General features: G+C 37.9%; 1 protein-coding gene across 3 annotated transcripts; it reads left to right on the top strand.

Annotated features, from left to right (window-relative positions):
• The first annotated feature begins 952 nt into the window (after positions 1–952).
• si:ch73-266f23.3 lies at positions 953–18,378 on the top strand. 3 transcript variants are annotated; one of them, XR_012401413.1, is made up of 4 exons: positions 953–994; positions 5,656–5,802; positions 13,950–14,862; positions 15,116–18,378. XR_012401413.1 is itself a non-coding variant. In NM_001328033.1 (3 exon segments), coding segments are annotated over 3 exon segments (903 nt in total). In that variant the 5' UTR covers positions 953–975; the 3' UTR covers positions 14,687–15,030.
• Positions 18,379–21,738: the final 3,360 nt, after the last annotated feature.

The following is a 21,738-nucleotide window of genomic DNA, read 5'->3' as shown; positions in this document are numbered from 1 at the left end:
CTTTATGACGTCACACACCAACGCCAAAATAAAAGTCAGAGGATATACAAACAGGAAATTATAGGGACACCTGATGGTCAAAACTGTAAATGCAACAAAAAAGCATGGAAGACATTATAACTGAGTTTTCCAGCATAGAGTTAAGCATTTTCTATTTATTTATATGGGATAATAGCTCACACAGTGCTTTATGCCCAACTCCCATGTGAAAAACCTGAAAATCCCCTCTTACTCTTCTTTCAGTTCTGGTAAACCTGATGATTTCAAACAATTGACCAAAAGTTACATCCTTTAACTTTAGATCACCTTCAAAAATTATTTACTCATTCATTCATTCATTTTCGGCTTAGTCCCTTTATTAATCCGGGGTCGCCACAGTGGAATGAACCGCCAACTTATCCAGCACATGTTTTACATCCAGCCTTCCAGCCGCGACCCATCTTGGAAACATCCATACACACTCATTCACACACATACATAGACAATATAGCTTACCCAATTCACCTATAGCGCATGTGTTTGGACTGTAGGGGAAACCGGAGCAGAGAAATAACCCATGCCAACTCGGGGGACTCCACACTGACCCAGCCGAGTCTTGAACCAGCGACCGTGCTGTGAGGCGATTATGCTACCCACTGTGCGACTGCGTCACCAAAATTATTTACTGTAAATTTGGAGATTTAACTTGTGTGTTTGTGTGAGTACAATCTTTGAATTTGAAGTTTATTGTCAGTTTTATTAGCGAGGATCTACATGTAGTGTTAAACTATTTAGTTAAATCCTGGTTTTGTATTTTAAAAAGTGTGATTTCTAGGCACCCTACTCCGCAGTTTATGTTCCAATAACTTTTAATAAGTTAAATGGTTAATGAAGTTGTTCTCTGCAATAGCAAAATTTAGTACTGGTTTCTTTATAGCACCGGACTTTTAATTTGGTATTGGTGTGTGATGTCATAACGCCGCGCCGCGCTCCTGAATGTGCAGCTCAACAAAAGGTTTGTGCTATTATGTTCTTAGGTTTAAACACCAAACATTCAGAGTTATTAGTTTAAGAACTTTAAGATTAAACTAACTATATCAGCGACTATAAAACACACGTGTGTAACAGAAAAGGCGCGTCCCGTTTCTCCCGGTGTGTCGTTAATCTGACAGTAAACATGAACATGAATTCAGTCACTGGCGAGTGGAGATGAGGAAAAACGGAGCTGAGTCAATTGAGTCAAATGTTTACTAAATGATTCACTATTTCGAATCACTCGAACTCAAAACCATATTTGAGAAAACAAGAAACATACTGTCTCAAATTTTCTCCTCACACCTCCTTTATTTGGTATAATGGTAATATAGCCTGAAAACTAAAGATTTAATTTAAGTAAATTGGTTTAATAGAGACGTTAATCATCTTTTAAACTTTTTGACAATTGAATTTCGCAATACTGTTTAACGTTAAATAATTTAATTGAGTTATTAATTCTATCCCTGTAAAAATTATGAAAAGGGGTGGTTCTCTTTTCTCAAAATATGGACTTTTTTGCAGTTATTTACCTCATTTTCGGTTTAATTATGATGTTTAAATACTCTAACAAGTGGCATTTTAAGCACTATTTTTAGTTGGATTAGCTTTTTGCGTCCTCCATTTTCGATGTACCTACAAATGTAAATATTTCCTAAAGATTCATAATTAACAAATCTAAATATAGAGCTTCACGATTGTCTTCTAGCCTCTCTTGAAAATTCATCTAACAACAACCAGTAAATTAGTATAAACAGCAAAAGGCAGTCTTAAGGCACTCGAAAAAATGTGGAAAAAATATTATCAAGTCTTTCTTGAGGTTCTTAAAACTGCGCCTACACGTTTTGATAACACTTGACTTCATCAGGGTAACCTGATGTAGCCGCAGTTTTAAGAAACAGCCATGTCAATAAAGGCCTTTTATTTTTTTTTCCACATTTTTTGACTGTTTTTGATGTTTATTCTGATGAATCCCTTACATAAAGAGCACCGACACATTATTTAAGCAACTCCTGAGAACTTTCAGTTTGATTTTGGATTTGCACAGCCTAATTAGTATTAAAATTGACTTTAATAGGCTGCTTTTGGTGCTTGGGATCTTTTTATTGGTCAGTTTTTCTCTCTCAAGAACAAGGTTCGTAATTTAAATGAAAAGTTAGGCTACTTGTACAATGTCTTTTTTAACAAGTCGGTCAATAGTGAAAGTTGACTTCACTTATGTCATATTGTGCGTTTTCTTAAAACCTTTGATGGGTTATTTCCACAATTTATAATAATTATGATAATTCTTTCGAACCACCCAAAACCCCTCTGGCTATGGGCCAGCTCTATCTGTTCTAAACCCAAAATTTCATTTAGAAGGTGTTGAGTTGACTGATTGAAAATGTACTAACAAACATATTCGTAATATTTTTCCGGAGCAGAATAAAATTACTCCTAGAGGCAAATTTTGCTGGAACTAGGGATCCAACGATTATAGATTTTGGTTGTGCGATTATAGTCTGAGGAATTATCACGGTTGTCACGATTATTATGCATTCATTAATTTCAAAACACTGCTAGATTAGAAAAATCAAATGAATCCTTATATTTTAGAGTGTTGTTTATTGCTGCTCAGTAACCAAATGATACGACACAAAATTATAATATTAAAAAAAAAAAACAATAGTTCAATTCTCTTTGGACTAAAAAATAAGTGAAAAATGTTTTGGTTTTTAAACATAATAATTATACATTGAAAATAAATAAAAACAATAAAATTATAATAAACAAATAAAATATAATAAATTACAATAAAAAATAAATAAAATGTAAATAAATAAAAATAAATTAATTAATTAAATGTAAATAAATAAAAATTAATGAAAATATATAAATAAATAAAAAATTATAAATTAATTTAAAATAAATTAATAAATAAATATTTAATTATTTTTAAATAAATAAAAAAATAATTAAATTAAATTAAAATAATAAATAAATTAATTAATTATTTGAATAAATAAAAAATGAATGAAAATATATAAATAAACAAAAATTTATTAAATGAATTTGAAATAAATGAATAAATACATTTTTAATTCTTTTTAATAAATAAAATAATAAATAAATAAATGTAAAATAATCAAAAAATAATTATTTTAAATAAATAAAATAAATTTCAATAAATAAATAAAATATAAATAAATTTTATTCAATTAAAATAAATGAATGAATGAATTAAATGTAAATAAATGAAAATATATAAATAAATTAAAATGTAATAAATAAATGTAAAATAAATAAATACATTTTTCATTATTTTTAAATAAATAAAATAATAAATAAATAAAAATAAAAATAAATAAAATTAAAAATAAATAGTATTTGTCTAATGTAAATCTAAGATACATAATAGTTAAGTATTTCCCTTTTACAGTGATGAAATATTATCAAAGGCTGCTGAACCTTTTGATCAACTATATAACAAAATTGTTCATTTTGTATTTTTCATTTGTATCTTTCCCTCAGTGTAGGGCGCTTGCGGCATTCTTTCAACTAGTAGGTGTGCCTGGAAAGCACGAGTCCGTCGCTCCATATATGCAAGCCACGCGCCTCCATTGGAGATAACGAACTTGCGTGCGTAAAAGACGCGATATGTGACTGGCCCTTAGTTAACAGCCTCAGCCATAGTTAATCCAGTGTGCATGGTGTACAAGCTCAGAACTTTAAACTAGCACTCAGTTGGCATAACTTTGTTAGGTTGCAGCAGTTTTGTTCCATGCAGAAACATGGTGTTGAGAAGCCTTCACGATTACTTAACCGTGACGAATTAAAGCGCGTCAAATTGTTGCATCCCTACATGGAACTCTATTATAGTTTATATTAATTGTAAAAAAGCCTGGTTAACTCCCTTCAAATACACCAAGGTATTGTATTAATAATACAATTAAGGAAATTCATTTTAAAATACTACATACAATTCACCCAGTGAAATCTTTATTATCAAAGTACATTGAAATGGAGGATATCTGTGGTTTCTGCAATGCAGATAAAGAGAGCCTTTGTCATTTTTTTTTTTTTTTTTTTACTCAGTTTTTATTGATTTTTTTAGGAACATAACCAGTAGGAACAAAACAAATAAAAAAAATACATATATACATAAATATACATATGCATACAAACCCATATAGGCCAATACAACACACGTACATCTACATACATACACGTATAAAAATATTAAATTAACCTCATCAAAATAAATAGATAAATAAGTAAAAAAATAAATAAATAAATAAAATAAAATAAAAAAACCCAGAACAAAAGTGGTTGTTGGAAGAGTTATAAAATCAAGTCATGATACGTTTGACATACATTATCACAGATTATTTACAATGACATATTCAGACCATTTTTTCCAGTACTTGGTATACTTTTTTAAGTCAAATCTTAGATTAAAGGTGAGTCTCTCCATACAGTGTATTTCCTTTACAATTCCTATCCATTGAGCCCTTGTCGGGGGGTCAGCATGCAACCATTTTCGAGTTATGGCTTTTCTGCTACTTACCAAAAGGATTTGAATTAGGTACTTGTCAATAGTTGGAAAAACTTCTGGTATTTTCCCAAGGTATAATGTTATAAATGAGTAGTCCAATTCTTCTCCGATTATCTTTTTTATTTCAGACGCTATTTCACTCTGTCATTTTTTTTTTTTTTTTTTTTTTTGAATGCAACGTTGTAAACAATTTCTGGAAGGATCTAGCCAAATATATATATATATATATATATATATATATATATATATATATATATATATATATATATATATATATATATATATATATAATTATTTTTAGGGGGTTTCACCTTTATTGATAGGACAGTGGAGATTAGAGACAGGAAAGTGTTGGGAGCAGAGATAGGGGAAGGATCGGCAAAGGACCTCGGGCCGGGATTCGAACTCGGGTCTCCACGAGCACCTCGGTGCTATGTGTCGACGCACTAAGCACTAGGCTATTGGCGCCGACAGCCAAATATATTTTTGAAAGGACGAAACTTAGTTATTATTTTACGTTAAAAGATATCATTTTTAATTATGAAAACAAATCCAACCAAAGTCTTGAATATATTGTTAATCTCTTTATTTTATTGGCAAAATTTCACATAACGCACACAAATAGAAATTTGCTTAATCATCCATCACATTGACAGTTTTTTGTATCGAGTTGGACTTCTTTATTTCTACCGTGAAATTGTTGAAAAGCAAAGATATGCATCAATTATTATGACACTTTTTTTGATTCCCCTGTTTGATGTAGAAATGCTGTACACTCAAATTTGTGTAATTAAATTAACCAATTTATCTTTGTTTCTTTACCATTGTTATATTAGTTTTTATGTGTTTCATATTTTGCATTGCGCTGTATGTTTGTTCCTGATGGCTATGCATTAAAAAAAAGAAAACGAGAAACATGTTGAGTGGCAACTTTTACAAACCAACTGCAAATGTTTTGATGAAAGCGTAATATTAAAAATAGCTTACAACTCATGTAGTGTATATATAAATGATATCTAAACGAGTGCATGAATAAATCAAGCTCTCTTAGTCCTGGTTTTAAACATGTATTTCTTTTATTTTCTATTCATCATTCTCATTTTAAACAGGACAAAGTGTCCAAACACAGAGGAAAACTCCTGCTGAAGCGACCGATCTCCACACTGTTATAAAGATGGCATTTATTAAAGAGGAGAGTGAAGACCTGATGATTGAAGAAACATTCGCAGTCAAACAGGAAGATCCTGAACAAACAGGTTGGCTTTCTTTCTCAAAGATCAACTCGCTCATTTGATTAAATGTCTGCTTTTACAGCATATCACATGGCAGGTATATCAAACAGTTTTATTATTTGAAGGAGAATTTTGGATAAAGTATGCTATTGTATTGCGATCTTTACTATTTTGTAAATATTTACTAATAGCATTTAGGCTTTAGGCGTCCTGAATGACTTTACAAAAGTCTTACAAAATTATTAACGTCTCCATAAATCGGAAGCTGCGACCGCTATTTTTTGTATTGTGACGCGGTTCCACTGTTGCTAACTATTTTCAATGAAAAGGCGCTAGGCTCTGCCCGAAAAGTCGCTAGATTACGTCATACATTCATTTGCATATTACTGACATCATCACGTTCTACCGTTTCTGTTCGTTTAACAGCCTATGGTCAATAAAGGGGTATTTATAATTGCACTACGCTTTATGTAAGCATGTCAATTTAACTAAATGTATTGCTGTTTGAATACAGTATATCAGTATAGATGTGTAGAGGTAATACACTCAGACAAGATACGAAAATGTCACTATAATATCTGTGATTGTGATCAAATGAAATCGTTCAAATAAAGAAGAAGCAGATCAGTCTGACTGTACAAGGGAAATACCTCACACTGCCGGTGCAAAGTCATTTCCCATCAGAGGAGAGATCTGCTCCCAGGCTGCAGGTGGGAGAGGCTGCTGTCAGAGGACTGGGCTACCTGTGAGTGCTCTGAGGCATGGGAGGAGCCGGCAGCATCACCCGCAGCTCGTTGAGAAGAGTAGGAACAGTACAGAATGAACACATGAGAGTCTAAAAAATCTCCAGTAAGACCTAAATAAGTCACTAGATTTGTTGCTAATCGCTTTTTTTGAAAATTTGTCGCTAACGGGGTCTGAAATGTTGCTATATACATATAATACAGCGACAAAGTCGCTAAGTTGGCAACACTGTACAGTTCCTAGGGAAACAGAATATTAAACGAGTAAACAGTGGGCGTGGCTTTTTTCTGCTGCAAGCTGATTGGATGTAGTAAAGCAGGCATGTCATTCAGAAAGATTGTGAAATGGTTTGAGGAGAGTTATCAGCCTGTTAAGTGGTGACGTGTTGGCGACGTATGTAATACAGCTTCCGGGTCACTCATTTGAATTGAGAAAATATTCGTTCATGATCACATTAAAGTGAATTTTATTTAAAGTCATAGTGTACACAACTAACTCTGGGCTTGCTGCATCGCAAATGCCAAAATTTTAACAATTTATAAAAAAATTACTCACTTTCTGGCCATCAGATATTTGGCATGGATTTATATATTGCAATCGTGATTTTTGAAAGCTTTACAGCGCTAAGTAAATGTGTATTATTACCATTTCACCAGTCTACCCATATAGTTTGATACAGCGTTTAGACGCGGAAGCCGCTTCACGAGACATCACACTTAACAAGCGGATTACAACCTAACAGACTCCTCCTCCTAACCATTTCTGTGTGTTGTCTAAACCAGGGATTCCCAAACTTTTTTATTCCGGGACCCACCTAGGCAAGTAATTCAATCTCAAGACCCACCATAATATTTTAATATGGAAAAATGGGTAAAAAAAAATGTCTCCATTCAAAGCAGTCAAAAATATATGGTGTGCGGCTTTTTGGATTTTGCGATTTGAAATGCACAAAATGAGGCCCAAAGTGCTTTTTGTGGGATGCTGGCTGTAACTGTGATCATTTTTTTGTAGAAAAAGATACTCTTCTTTTTTCAAAAGAGAATATGATCAACCTTTGATCAAGCCCCTGGATTATGATCAAGCCCCGTCATATCACAGTAAATTCCACTGCTAGTGTATAGTCATAAGAAACTAAATAGCTTTTTGATCGAATACTACAAGCTGGGAAAACGTCAGATAAATATGCCAATGCAATTAACGTTATTGCTGAATAGATCTAATATTTACACATTTGCTTGAGGAAGGACTGATGGGGGTAGTTACATTACTATTACTATTTTCCATACCATCTATGCCCTTCCATAACGTTAGCTGACGATAAAACTAACAGATAGCATTATAGCTATTTATTGATTAGCAATATGTCAAGGTTGGTATGTAAAAATTATGGGACAACAAATAGCTTCAAATGATAGAATACATAGCAAACATTAGAAAATATAAAAAATAAAATAAAAGGTTTAGCCTATTAAAATCATGGCCTATACAGAAATTAACTAAAGCTATAAAATCTAATTCACTTTTAATTGTATTTGCATATTGATTAAAGTTACTATAGTTATTTAGTGAAGAGCAGCAAATGAACCTCTCATAGTGTTTTGTTTGATAACAGATGAGTTAATGTAAGAATGCACAGATCTATAATGAAGCATTCGACTACTTTAGTAACTGTTTGTGCTCATTTAAGAGAAAATTAGTAGTGTTTAAAATAAAACACGCAGGACGGAGCAAAAAAAAAAAAAAAAACGAAAAAAATAAGCACTTTTCCGACGGTCCCTAACTGAGAGCTCCGCTCAGCACGAACTCTACCGGCTAAACACAGATTGCGAGAGCTCAAACGGAGCAGTGCTCGTAATGTTGTGCGAAAAAAAGAAAAAGACAGCTGTGAAACATAACCAGCTTTGTCTATTTGTAGGAAACTCATTTTAGATATTTTTAGGGTAAGAGACTTTTAAGTTATTGCCGTCAATTGTACTGGTTTTGATTCACCGCAATGTAAATATAGCTGCAGGTATGTGACGTTCCGCGACCCACCTTTGTTCACTGTGCGACCCACAGTTTGAAAACCCCATAGACTGTAAAATATATGAACGTAGTATCCGTGACGTCACCCATAGGTTTCTGAAGAGCGCAAAAGAAGCCACAAGTAGGCGCGGCCAACCGTCGCCATTTTGGTCACGCGTCATCACACCCACGGCGGGATACCAAACAAGGGCAAAGAGGCGGAGAGTGAGCGGAGCTACAGACACCTGCTAGCATTTAGCTTGGACCTGGTTCAGACACACTTTACTTTGGGAGAACGCTTAATACTTTATCACCTGCGACTCGTTTGTATTCTGACCACTTGTGCTTGGTTGTATACTATATCAATAAAGTGTTTAGACTTTTAAAAACACTGCTGTAATACATTGAGCCACTAAACATTGTTCTTATGACGTTTTTAAACGGGAGGAAAACGCGAATTACTTCCAAACACTTCAGATATAGTCTGTGTTAGTTAATGCAAGACTATTGATGAAATCCAGCAGAACACTGTATGACAACGCTTCAGATGACTGTTCTAGAGCCTACAGCTAATCAATCTGACAGATTCTGGAGTGCATTACAGCTCTAAATATAAATATAAACAATCTTAAATAAAACAAATACATGTATAGAGATGGTATATAAGTATATAACTTTACTCACATGGGAAACGGAGGCCACGTGAATGGTTTGTGAGCAAAATTAAGTGCCCTCAGCATGCCATGCCATCTAATAATTGTGGGAAACAAGTCCAAAAGGCAGTTGACTGTGTAAAGCCACATAAAACATCACAGAAATACGATAAATACGCCGAGTTCAGTGGCTAATCTGCAGGATTCAGCTGAGGTGACGTGACGGCGACCAACGAGACCTAACTGTCACTCAAGTGGCCACGCCCTTAATTATGCAAACTTAATATAACTTAATATAAAGGAAACGGATGAGTTATAAAAAAATTCACCCCCCTCACAGTTGTCATGAAGGGTAATATTAGCTGTATTAACCAAAATCTTTTTTTGTACCAGGCTGTAAACACCTTTTTTTCTGCGGTAAAGTCGGCCATTCTAACAGTAGGCTCAATTGAAATTTGCTCTGTTTTGGAGCCAGGAGCGGCCAGGACTAGCGGAATTTCGGATGAATTGCAGTTTTAGTTACTTCCGTATTGGCTTCCTGAGGGAGAGCGGGAGGTTGCCGCTTGGAAAACCCCTGGTCTAAACTGACAGTAGGAGGGGCGTGGTTAAGCATGCTAGAAACACCTTAGACTAACCCTACTAGCTTAACTACATTTCTCAGTAGCATGGCGGTAGCGTTGCTACTTTATAAATCAAATAGCTGTTCAGTAGCGAAACTATTATTTTAGTTAAGTAGCATCCACACAAGCTATATTTACAGATCCCGGATCAATAAGTGACAGCACCGACAAACGCGGAGCTGTGAGGCCGGCGTCTAGCCGATGACAGTTAATCTGATGACGAGATGATGGTGAAAATAAAGATTTCTTCTTTCTGTTTTACGGCATTCAACAACAAACTTTTTGGTGCATTACTGCCACCTATCGCTCTGGTTGGTGAAGTCACCAATCAATTATTGGGCTGACACCAGAAACTTGCTTGATGGAAAGATGACTGAAGGAGAGGAGTTATATATTTATAATTTACTGTAGTAAAGGCTGGAGTATACTATGGTAATTACAATTAGTCCATGATAGTTACTAACGATTCTACGTTTTGTAGTGTAATTTATTAATGAAGTGGTGTAAATATATATACAATATAATCCTCATTCCTAAATATTTCCCTTTACTATAAATTACTATAGTATTTTAAATGTGTAACAGCTGTCACATGCTGATTCATGCTAGAATCATGCTAATTCATGCTAGAATCATGCTAGTAACATGCTAATTCATGCTAAAATCATGTAAGTAACATGCTAATTCATGCTAGAATCAAGCTAACAACATGCTAATTCATGCAAGAATCATACTAGTAACGTGCTAATTCATGCTAGTAACTTGCTAATTCATGCTAGAATCATTCTAGTAATGTGCTAATTCATGCTAGAATCATGCTAGTAACATGCTTATTCATGCTACAATTATGCTAGCAACATGCTAATTCATGCTAAAATCATGCTAATAACATGTTAATTCATGCTAGTAGCATGCTAATTCAAGCTAGAATCATACTAACATGCTATTTACACTTTAAAACCACTTCAAACTTTCAGATTCGTTTTTTCAAGCCACCATAAAGTTTGTTTATAAACTTTAATATCTAGTTTTAGCTGTTATACTATAATGTGTTTCTGGTTAATACAGCATATTATTTGCAGTAAATAACTGTACTGAATTCTGCCTCGAATGTTTTATTGACACTTTTATTGATCACTAAGATATGATAGACTTGGATTTAACTTGCTTCGATTTTAAAATGAAAATTGCTAAAATTGTTTAGATGTAGGTAGCTTAGCGACTTTTGCCAAGTAACTTTTAGCTTAGCTTGCTACATTTCCCAGGGGGGAGCTTTTAGTGTAGTTAAGCTACATTTTAAGTAGAGTAGCTAATAGCGTAGCTCACTACATTTTTCAAGTAGCTTGCCCAACACTGATGGTTAGTTTTAAATTCCTTGGGGACTTCAGTGCTTTTGAGGCAAGGTTACACTTATAAACTACATTTAATTATAACTTGATTTCACACTTTGTGGCCAAAGTGAAGTCATGTGCAGAATAGCGAATAAGAATAATACAGAATTTGTTAAAGCTCTCATATATAAAATACATAATGAAAGATTTTTTAGATGTTAGTATCAGTATTTTTCGTTTTTAAAGTAGCTAGTGTGCTACAAATCTGACCAAATTCACGTTTGAAAGTTATAATACCGATATAAACATATAAAGCTTGCAGTTCGTCACTTCTGCATAAATGGGTCAGCAGTTTTAATTACGTCACCTCACATCTCAGTTTCTCATCAAATCATAACCAATCAACTGCTCTCTAGTGTCTGACATGCTCCGCCCCCTTCAAGACGCTTTTCATTTGAAGCTCTTCTGCTCAGCCACTCTCACTGGCAGCGAGGTAATAAAAGCATAACACTATTGGCTGCTTTTTAAAAAGGGGAGGGGCTACACTGTTGAATACAAATGCAGGTTTCATGGGACTTTTAAAATTTTGTTACTAATTACTGCCCCTCATGTCATTCCAATCCCCTGAGCGCCCCATTGACACGGGGCTTCAGCGTCAACGCAGGCATGTCTGAAGTTGGGGCTGAAGCGATCGTCATAGAAGCGTCAGCCAATGAAATTCAGTCAGCAATAGGCCACGGTCTGAGCTGGTGCATTTGCATACAGCGATCTGATTGGCTGACGCTTCCGTCGGTGCTTGAAAAGTTGAGCTAGTCCCAACTTCTGCAGCGAGCAACGCCTAAACGCCGCAAACGCCCCGTGTGAGTAGGGCGTGAGACCTGCAAAACATTGCTGTTAATCTGATACCAGTTTTATTTATGGAGAAAAATTACAAAGCTCTGCAGTGTTTGAGTGTTCTATGTTCGTCCGAGGTAATTATTCTACCGAAATTTTATATTCCATACAAGCTCAAGCTGATTGGTCAGTTCTTGTCACGTGGCTCGCAGTGCGCTCGCCGCATTCATGTAACTTAGTTTGTCTGGTCTGGAAGGCACGAGGACGTCACACACCTCCATTGGAAATAACGAACTAGCATGAACTCTAGAAAAGACACGATACATCTGAGGCTGCCGTCATTTTCGATCTCCAGGAGTTGATCTTCTTGCAGAGCCTTGCTGGATTCACCTGATTTGTTGACAAATGGGTTGCTGACCATGTCCTTGGCAGTTTGCGAGTTCCTCACTGGACCTTTTCCCCTTCGCAAAGAAACTTTCCAAAGACGTCTGTTTCTTACTCATTTTGCTGCTTGTGGGTTGAATTTGGGCACTCATTTTTCAAAATAAGAGATCGTTCAGATTTAGATAATATATAAAATGAAAATAAGTAACGATTTCTTGTGCGGCCCGGTACCAATTGATCCACGGACTGGTACCGGTTGAGGTATTGACCAGATTTCGATTTTTAGATGAACTGATTCTTTAAAATTCGTCTGAAGTTACACCCAGCTCCTCTGACTTTATTCATTCATTAATTTTCCTCCGGCCACAGTGGAATGAACTGCCAACTATCCCAGAATATGTTTTACGCTGCAGATACCCTTTCACCTGCAACCAAGCACTGGAAACACCAATACGCACTCATTCACACACACACACACAAACCGGAGCAGGAAACCAACGCCAACATGAGGAGAACATACAGACTCCACAGAGACGCCAAGTGACCCAGCTAGGACTCGAACCAGTGACCTTTTTGCTGTGAGGCGACAATGCTAACCACTGAGCCACCATGCCGCTACTCACATTAAATATTACAGTTATAATAATATTAACAGCAACGTTCACACACAATACGCAGCTGATTCGGTGGTTGACTAGCGACGTAAAAAGTGCACTTCACTTTTTCTTGTCAACAAAAGCCTTGCGTTCTCAACACAGAAAAGCATGTTCGTTGTGATCAGCCCCAAAGTGTAAAACTGAACATAGCCAAGGGGCCACTATTCTTCTATAATTATAGACAATAATAATGACTGATTGGGGATTGTCTGCCTTATATCTGCCAACACTCCCCGTTTTTCTCAGGAGTCTCCTCTATTTCACACCCCGCCACCCTCCCGTTTTGTTATTTCTCCTGGAAAACTATTGTAATTTCACTCCCCACCTCAAGTACTCACCTTTTTGGTACAGAGTCCAACACCACACCTGGTTGTCAACTTTAGTATAGTATCCTACTCCCACGATTACCGGTCCATGTGTAACAGAGGCAAGCTAGTAAGGTGCTGTGCAGGTAAACCTCACTCCTCTGACCTCTAAAGGTGCTCTAGCAACAGACACTGGAGGCCATGGTTTTAAAACATTCTTATTAGAGCAACCAACTCCCATGCGGACGAGCGCCGGTTCGATCCCACCTCGGAGCGGGTTGGGTGGTGTAGGACTAGCGGGGTAACACATGCTACAATTATTAATACCACATACACCACCCACCCCTTCAGGTTCTCAACTTAGTTACTCAGACCACCACCATGCCGCCCCAACTCCCTGCCCCTACTAATGGTCTCCTGGAAATTCTGAGACATATGTTAGGAGGTTTGCTGTAGTAAGGGTTTTGGTACCTATAAGCCTTTGCATGTCCTAAAGAAACCAGTGAGTTTAATATTAACACATTATGAGATTACCTGTAACTTTCAGGCTCTTATTGCTTATGAGATGCTATATATTCTTGGTTATGATGCCTATGTTGGCTTTCTTTGTGCCTTAAAACTGTAATCTTTTTCTCTTTAGAGCTTATGGGCCTGAAAGAAGAGAGTCAAGAGCCGAATGAAATGGAGGAGAAAGATCGGTTTGAGAAACGCCAAGATTACATGTGTCGGCAGTGTGGAAAGGGTTTCAGTTACAAACAGAACCTTAAGGTCCACTTGGGTATTCACTCTGGAAAGAGGCCTTTCAGATGTGTTCAGTGTGGCAAGAGTTTCAGTCAAAAGCAAGCCCTCGAAGGTCACATGAGAGTTCACACCAGAGAGAGGCCTTACTCCTGCACGCAGTGTGGAAAGAGTTTCACTCACAAACACCACCTCCAGCACCATATTAGGATTCACACCGGAGAGAGGCCGTACGCCTGCACACAGTGCGGAAAGAGATTCAACCAGTTGCAAGTCCTTAAAAACCACCTCACGATTCACACTAAAGTCAAGCCTCATGCTTGCACTCAGTGTGGGAAGAGTTTCAGTTTAAAGAATAGACTCGAGATGCACATGAGAGTTCACACTAGAGAGAAAACAAGCACTTGCCCTCATTGTGAAAAGGTTTTCACTCGAAAAAGCAACCTAACTTTACACATGAGGATTCACACCGGAGAGAAGCCCTACTCTTGCTCACAGTGCGGTATTAACTTTCCATATAAAACCACTTTAGATACTCACATGAACAGTCACATCAAGGAGAAGCCGTTCATGTGTGTACAGTGCGGAAAGAGTTTCATGCGGAAGAAAACCCTCATTAAACATATGATGAATCACTGAGAAGAGTATTGTCTTGTATATTTTGATTGTGGAACCATTTGCAGTCATAAAAGAAGCCTCGACTCTCATATGAGCTTTCACCTAAGTCTTATGGCAAAGAGGGACTTCGTGTTCATCTGACAAGTCAAGGGCTGTTTCCCCAAAGATGTGAACTGGACTATTTCGACATGATTTCAGCCCCAATTTTGACTTACCAACAGGTTTTGAAAACTTGCAGACTATTGCCTGGAATCACAGGCAAATCGGTGCTCATAACAACAAAGACTGTAGAACAGGGGTCATCAAACTTGTTCCTGGAGGGCCGGTGTCCTGCAGATTTTAGCTCCAACCCTAATCAAACACACCCGAACAAGCTAATCAAGGTCTTACTAGGTATACTTGAAACACCCAGGCAGGTGTGTTGAGGCAAGTTGAAGCTAAACACTGCAGGGACACCGGCCCTCCAGGACCAGGATTGGTGACCCCTGCTGTAGAATATACAAGACGTGTCACTCGTATTGTTTCGAATGTGGAAAAGTGCAACAGTCAATATGGTCAACAAAGCCCCACCTACTAGTAAAGGAGCCAGTCATTGATCTCTATAGACTGATGTTTCTTCAGGGATAAGCTCGGACCAGACGTGTGCCTTTACAACAGTTTGGTGGTCAACAAACGCACTGGAATCTCAGCATATACTTGCTTCACAGACATAAGAAATATATCCAAAACAGCCTGAAATCTCCTCTTTTAAACGAACCAAGCACACTTGAACAGCAAAAGTTTTCTGGTTTTGTAATCTGTGTAAAACGAACACAAGGTACAGTCCTTCCTGTCAAACGCGCATCACATGACAACACCCACAAACTTGTAAACAAAGGGTGACTTTCATTCTGGAGGAGATTTGCCATCAAGACCAAGTTGTGGACGACTTCTGAAGGGTAGCACGTTCGAACAAGGCGTTATTAAGAGGATGATGATGTGTAGAACGAGAATAAATGAGGTCGGTGTCGTGATCTCGTTCCTTTCAGGTGCGCATTTGATTTCATTTTGTTTGATACACACATTTAGAAACGAACCTTATGCGGAAGTTGTTGTTTAATTTCATTGGTGATTCCGAATATGTAATGTAATGATCGTAAGATTGGACAGAAAATCGTTGCAAAGATGGCCACCGAGTGAAATGACTTGCCATATAGCGACTTTGATATACCTCGTAAAGTAAATACATTAAAGGTAGCTGTCACTAGAACATTATTACTCAAGTGATTATTTATAGAAGTACTTGAGCAATGTAGGACACCCGTACAAGTACTTGGACACTCACCCTTGTTCTCCGAAGTTCTCAGGCAGCGGTTGATGTTTAATTTTATTGGTGATTCCAAATATGTAATGTAATCGTAAGCTTCGCAACCAGTTTTGAAGAATTTGATCATTCCCCATTGAGACAGAGAGCCTGAGCATACTGCCCGAGAGGCGTTTCAAAGACAGCTGCCAAGTGAAATGACTTTGGTTACAATCACACAGTTTGAGCAATCAAAGACGTGAGTTGCAGATGAGTCACCGACATCCATCAGATATTTGGCATGATGAATATCTGGAGCTGTCAGCGATTCAGAATCATGTGGTGCGGTTCTGATTGAAAATAACATTAGCTATTACCTAGGGCCAGGGGTGCCTCTGGCCGCCCTATCACAACCTTTCACCTTTCAAAGTGAAGAGTGGGGGGGATATATCGTGGACAAAAGTGAAGAGCGGGTGGGGAAGGAGTCCCCAAAATCCGTGGCCCTTAGAATCGTCCAAACTCCACCCCCCCCAGTGGCGCCCCGGCCAATGAGAGCAGCTTCCACAAGTATAGGTTTCTGCATGGGTATTTTTTGGTCTATTTGGACCCAGGAAATATAGGAAAAACTATAGTATAAATTTGGCAGGAGCACCCGTGTCTGTCTAACGTGTCATCTGAGCAATACCACAACCGGCTCGAAAAAGAAAAACGCTTGAGTTAAATTCTTTTCAAAGGCCAGGTGAGCAAAATAAATCAATTTTCTACCCCATTAAAGCCGTCTTTCTCATTATGTATTTAATAAAAAAAGATATACTACGTGACCGCACGTTGTTTCCCTGTCGCTTCTCGCAAGTGTTTGGTTGTGAGACGGGGTTTGTGGATCAAGACAATGTTCTCGGCGATTCTTCCTATTGTAAAGTCATGCAGTGTAAAACCCCCTGTCGCTGATCACATGATAGAACGCTACCCCAGATAGTCATGCAGTGTGAAAACATCCGTGATCCGACTATTTTAAAAATCGTGCAGTCTGAACTCGCCATTACGCACAATACTGTAATATCGCATGAAACATTTGCGTATAAAGCAGCGTTTTCATCCAATGAGTCCAAGAGAACAAAACGATCACTTCCTGATAAGCTGGCGCCAAAAATCAATAAGAAAAATGTAGTTTTGTACGGTGGGAGAAGGTCTTTTTTTTTATGAATGAGTTTTGCCTCAGAAGAAGAGGATTAAAGGCAATGCCATGGCTTTTGGAGGCGAGAGACGCTCTTTGGGAGCGCAGACCGACGCTCAAGACAGTTCTGGAGGTTATTATAATAATAAGACTGAACCACTGTGATGACAGACTTTGGCTGAGGCATTTGGAAAATGAGCAAAACAACATTTCAGATGTTTTATAATGTACTGGAAATGCTGGGTTGTCCATTAATGTCTTATCAAGCACATTTTATCATCCGAAAATGAGATTTTTAATGATTATTCTGGAATTTACTTCCATCATAGTTTGATTATTATTATTTTTTTGAATCAGATAAAATGCTTATCCTAAGTTGTGCGCTTTTAAAAATGTATGCAGGGTTCCCATGTTTCTTGTAAGTACTACTTGAATTTCAGACATATGGATACAAGGCCTGGAAAGTACACACAAACAAACACAGATTAATCTAAATAAAAATTGTTTATAGTTTTAATTTAACAATTGAACTCAATTGTCAAAAACACAAGGAAAAAAAATGAAATTCTTAAAGTAAAAATAAATCTACATCTTGACTAACATTGACTAATTTTTCTGCACATCAATATTTCAGAGACCATATTTAAATATTACCAGTGTGGAATTCAACACATTTTTTAAATTACTGTTTAAAATGACTAATGTAAATATGAAGTGTAAGTAAAATGTTAAGTACAGTAAGGACTTTCATGATGCTACATATTCAAAGGTGTTTGATTTAAAATTATTGTGCTTTAAAATGTCCTTGAATTTGGGGTTTATGAAAGTGTGGGAACCCTGTGTATGTTTCTTGGCTTTTCCATTAAGCATGTTCTGTGTGATATACCAAAATGTGCATGAAAATAAAAGGAAGGAAACGCACAGTAAGGTCCATAAATACTGGGACATCGACACAATTCAGTGTGCTTCAACTGCAGACTGTCAGCTTTAGTTTGAGGGTATTTACATCCAAATCAGGGGAACGGTGTAGGAATTATAGCAGTTTGCATATTTGCCTCCCACTTGTTAAGGGACCAAAAGTAATGAGAAAGAATAGTAATCACAAATAAATCAAACTTTCACTGTTTAATACTTGGTTATTGACCTGACTGTGGCCATTAATAATGATTCTAGCATTTTGCCTCTTTTTCTAAAGCTACTAAAACACAATTTGTATTCGGTAAAGAGTTACAGAAATAAAGGAGACATGATGATCATGACGCATAGTTCTCCTCGGTTGTGTTTTTTGTTTGTCATTTCTTGCACGAGAGATTGTTTTTATTTTTTCCATGATATATAAAAGCCTGCTGGGCGGTGTAGATCAGTGTTTCCCAACCCTGTTCCTGAAGGCACACCCAACAGTACACATTTTGGATGCCTGACCCATTAACTTCAGGATTTCTTCTAATGTTCTGATGAGTTGATTTGGCTGTGTTTGATTTGGGAGATGTTGAAATTGTGTACTGTCGGTGTGCCTTCTGGAACAGGGTTTGGAAATGCTGATCTAGACAAACTACATTAAACGCAGTCTTGGTGGCATTCAACTAAACGCATTTTTGAAGAAGTATGTGAGATTTAAGGTTTGGGAATTCTGAATTTTATTCTGAAATGAAAGCATCAGAGTTTATGTCATTTGCTAGCTTATAATGACGCGCGACTCTCATTGACAGGTGATGATCCGATCTACCTGTTTACACTGCAGACACTAGGGAACTGATCTGATTCTTATCTGATACATTTCCACACATGTACAAGGCCTGAATCTGATTTGAGTAAATTGGATTTCATGTGATCTTTTCCTGTTTACGTATCCCATCTGTGCCACATGGGAGAAAAACAGAATTGGGTCACTTGAACCCTGCAGTGTAAATGCAGTTCTCCTTGGAGTCCTATTGTTATGAATTATCACTTCTAACATTCTCCTTGCTCTCCTGTGGTATTCCTGATCTTGTGGAGACCGTTTCCAGGTTTCCTTGCTAACAAACTTATGAGAAACACAGAACCGTATCCTTGTGAGATGCTCACCGCATTTCTGCTTTGAATGAAACCCTCGTCCATCTCTGATAGTCAGGCCACGATAAAATACGTTTAAAATCTGCATAATTGTGATTGTCAGATAGAAAATGTTTAAATTACATTTATATTTTAGAGAAAGTAGTTTACAGAGTTGGGAGTGAGGCGTTTCACAGTAACTGTATTCATTTTTGGGGAATGCAGTAATGTAACGAGTTACATTTTTAAATATGTGTAATTTGACTACAGTTACCAAAGTCAGTGTAATTGCGTTATTTGCATTACAAACAGGGCAGGCGCTTCCATAGAGGCGACCTAGGCGGCCGCCTAGGGCGGCAATAAAGAGAGGGCGGCGTCCGCGACACCTCCCTTAAGGCTGATTTATACAGCTGCGTCAAGCGCACGCGTATGCTACGGCGCTGACGCATAGCCCTACGCCGTGGCTGTCGGCGTCGCTGACGTGCACCTCTCAAAAAATGTAACTACACGTCCCAACGACGCGTAGCGCAAGCTCTGTGATTGGTCGACTTGGTAGCGCTGACGAGTCTGGGCGGGACCAAGAGCAGTGCGAGCGGCACGAGCCCAATGGAGCGATTGTTTACAAGTGTGGAGTCCTGCGAAAGAGCTTCAGATGGAAAGTTTTGTTTTGTGTTCGCTGCAGAAGTTGGGACTAGCTCAACTTTTCAAGGGCCGACGGAAGTGTCAGCCAATCAGATCGCTGTATGCAAATACACCTGCTAGACAGTAGCCTATTGCTGACTGAATTTCATTGGCTGAGGCTGCTATGACGATCGATTTAGCCCTAACTTCAGACACGCCTTCATTCAGTCCACCCTCTCAACTTCACAACAGGTTATAATAGGCTGAAGATTTTTAGGCGGTGGTTTTTGGTTTTCAGCGGGTTTTGGAGGTTTTTGGGCTGGAATCAGTCAGCTACATCTGGGAACACTGGTCACGCATTCACTGCGAGACACGTGCATTTGAAACTGAGCACCACACCTTGTGTTTCTCACAGTGAGAAGTAATGGATACGACAATTAATGGAGGAGACACGCACATGAAAGATGATTTTACCTATAGATATATACACAATGTAAACATCTATGACTATTACCGATATAAACACAAATGTTCATTCTTGTAAATGTAACCCCGCCGGTCCTACACCACCCAACCTGCCCCGAGCTGGGATGGAACCGGCAACCTTCCGCATGAGAGTTGGTTGCTCTAACAAGGAGGCTAAAGACCATGGCCTTTAGCGTCTGTCGCTAGAACACCTTTAGAGGTCAGCAGAGTGAGGTTTACCTGCACAGCACCTACTAGCTGGCCTCCGTTACACTCACCCCCCTAAACCTCACTCCCATCCAGGTCATGGCACCAATGTAACCCCGCCGGTCCTACACCACCCAACCCAGTCCGAGCTGGTTTCGAACCGGTGACCTTCCGCATGGAAGTCGGTTGCTCTACCAAGGAGGCTAAAGACCATGGCCTCTAGCATCTGTTGCTAGAGCACCTTTAGAGGTCAGAGGAGTGAGGTTTACCTGCACAGCACCTACTAGCTGGCCTCCGTTACATAAATATCCTATTCAGTAATGGGGGTTCACTGCTCAGTGCTTGTTAAATTAGTGTCAGTATATTACATGAGTAGAAGAAACTGTCAAATAATGCATTTTTTTTTACAATTTTAACAGTAATTTTGTCCAAAACAAACACTACCTATGAAAAAGAAATCTGACAAACCAATACTGAGGCATGTGAGGCACTCTTCTGCAACGTGTTAAATGTACCTGCTGTTTATTTCACTCACTTTTTAAATTTAAATGCACCTTTGTCTATTACAGAAACGGCCCGTTTCCTCTTGAGTGGTACGGTTCGATTCAGTACGTATTACGCCCCAAGTCTAGGGGAAACAACAAAGGCACAATAAACGAAGAAAAAAATAAATGTGTTGGGGTGGTGGATTTCCCAAACAAAACAAATCTTAAAGCAAAAGATTCCCTTCGGTCGACAACGAAACTCACACACTCAGTTGAGAGTTTATATGAAGATATTTATTATAGAAAAATGTGGTTAATATAAATGAGCATTTCGTCAGGGTGACCACAGGCCAAAATAAAAAACAAAAGAATCTATAAAGTAAATCCACTAAATTACCTATTACTATTTAAAGAAAAATACAAAAAGTTTACCTTACTCCCTAACAGAAAGAAAGTCAAACGTAATTAAATAAATAGGCAGGTCACCCCTACATGCTCAAACTCTCAAAAATATTAACGCATGATGGTCATCAGTACAATATTGGTTGTTGGTCGTCGGCCAGAGGAAAAACCCAGGAGCTCCACTCCAAACTCCGAACGCACAGAAATGAGCTCCCCGAACTCTGCCGGAAGCTCCCTTATATACAGGCTTTTCAGACCAGCAGCCAGTCAGAACAGGGAATCACGCCAGTATGGGAGCCTACGAGACAACAGAAAAACAACAAGGCGGGACAAAAGAAAGACAGAGTACAATCCGCAATAATAAATAATCTTCAGTCGTAACAGTACGTTTTTATGGTTGCTTATG

Source organism: Danio rerio, chromosome 4 (assembly GCF_049306965.1).
Source record: "Danio rerio strain Tuebingen ecotype United States chromosome 4, GRCz12tu, whole genome shotgun sequence".
Classification (NCBI taxonomy): Eukaryota; Metazoa; Chordata; class Actinopteri; order Cypriniformes; family Danionidae; genus Danio; species Danio rerio.
Note: the sequence above shows the minus strand (reverse complement) of the source record. Positions and strands in the feature narration are given on the sequence as shown.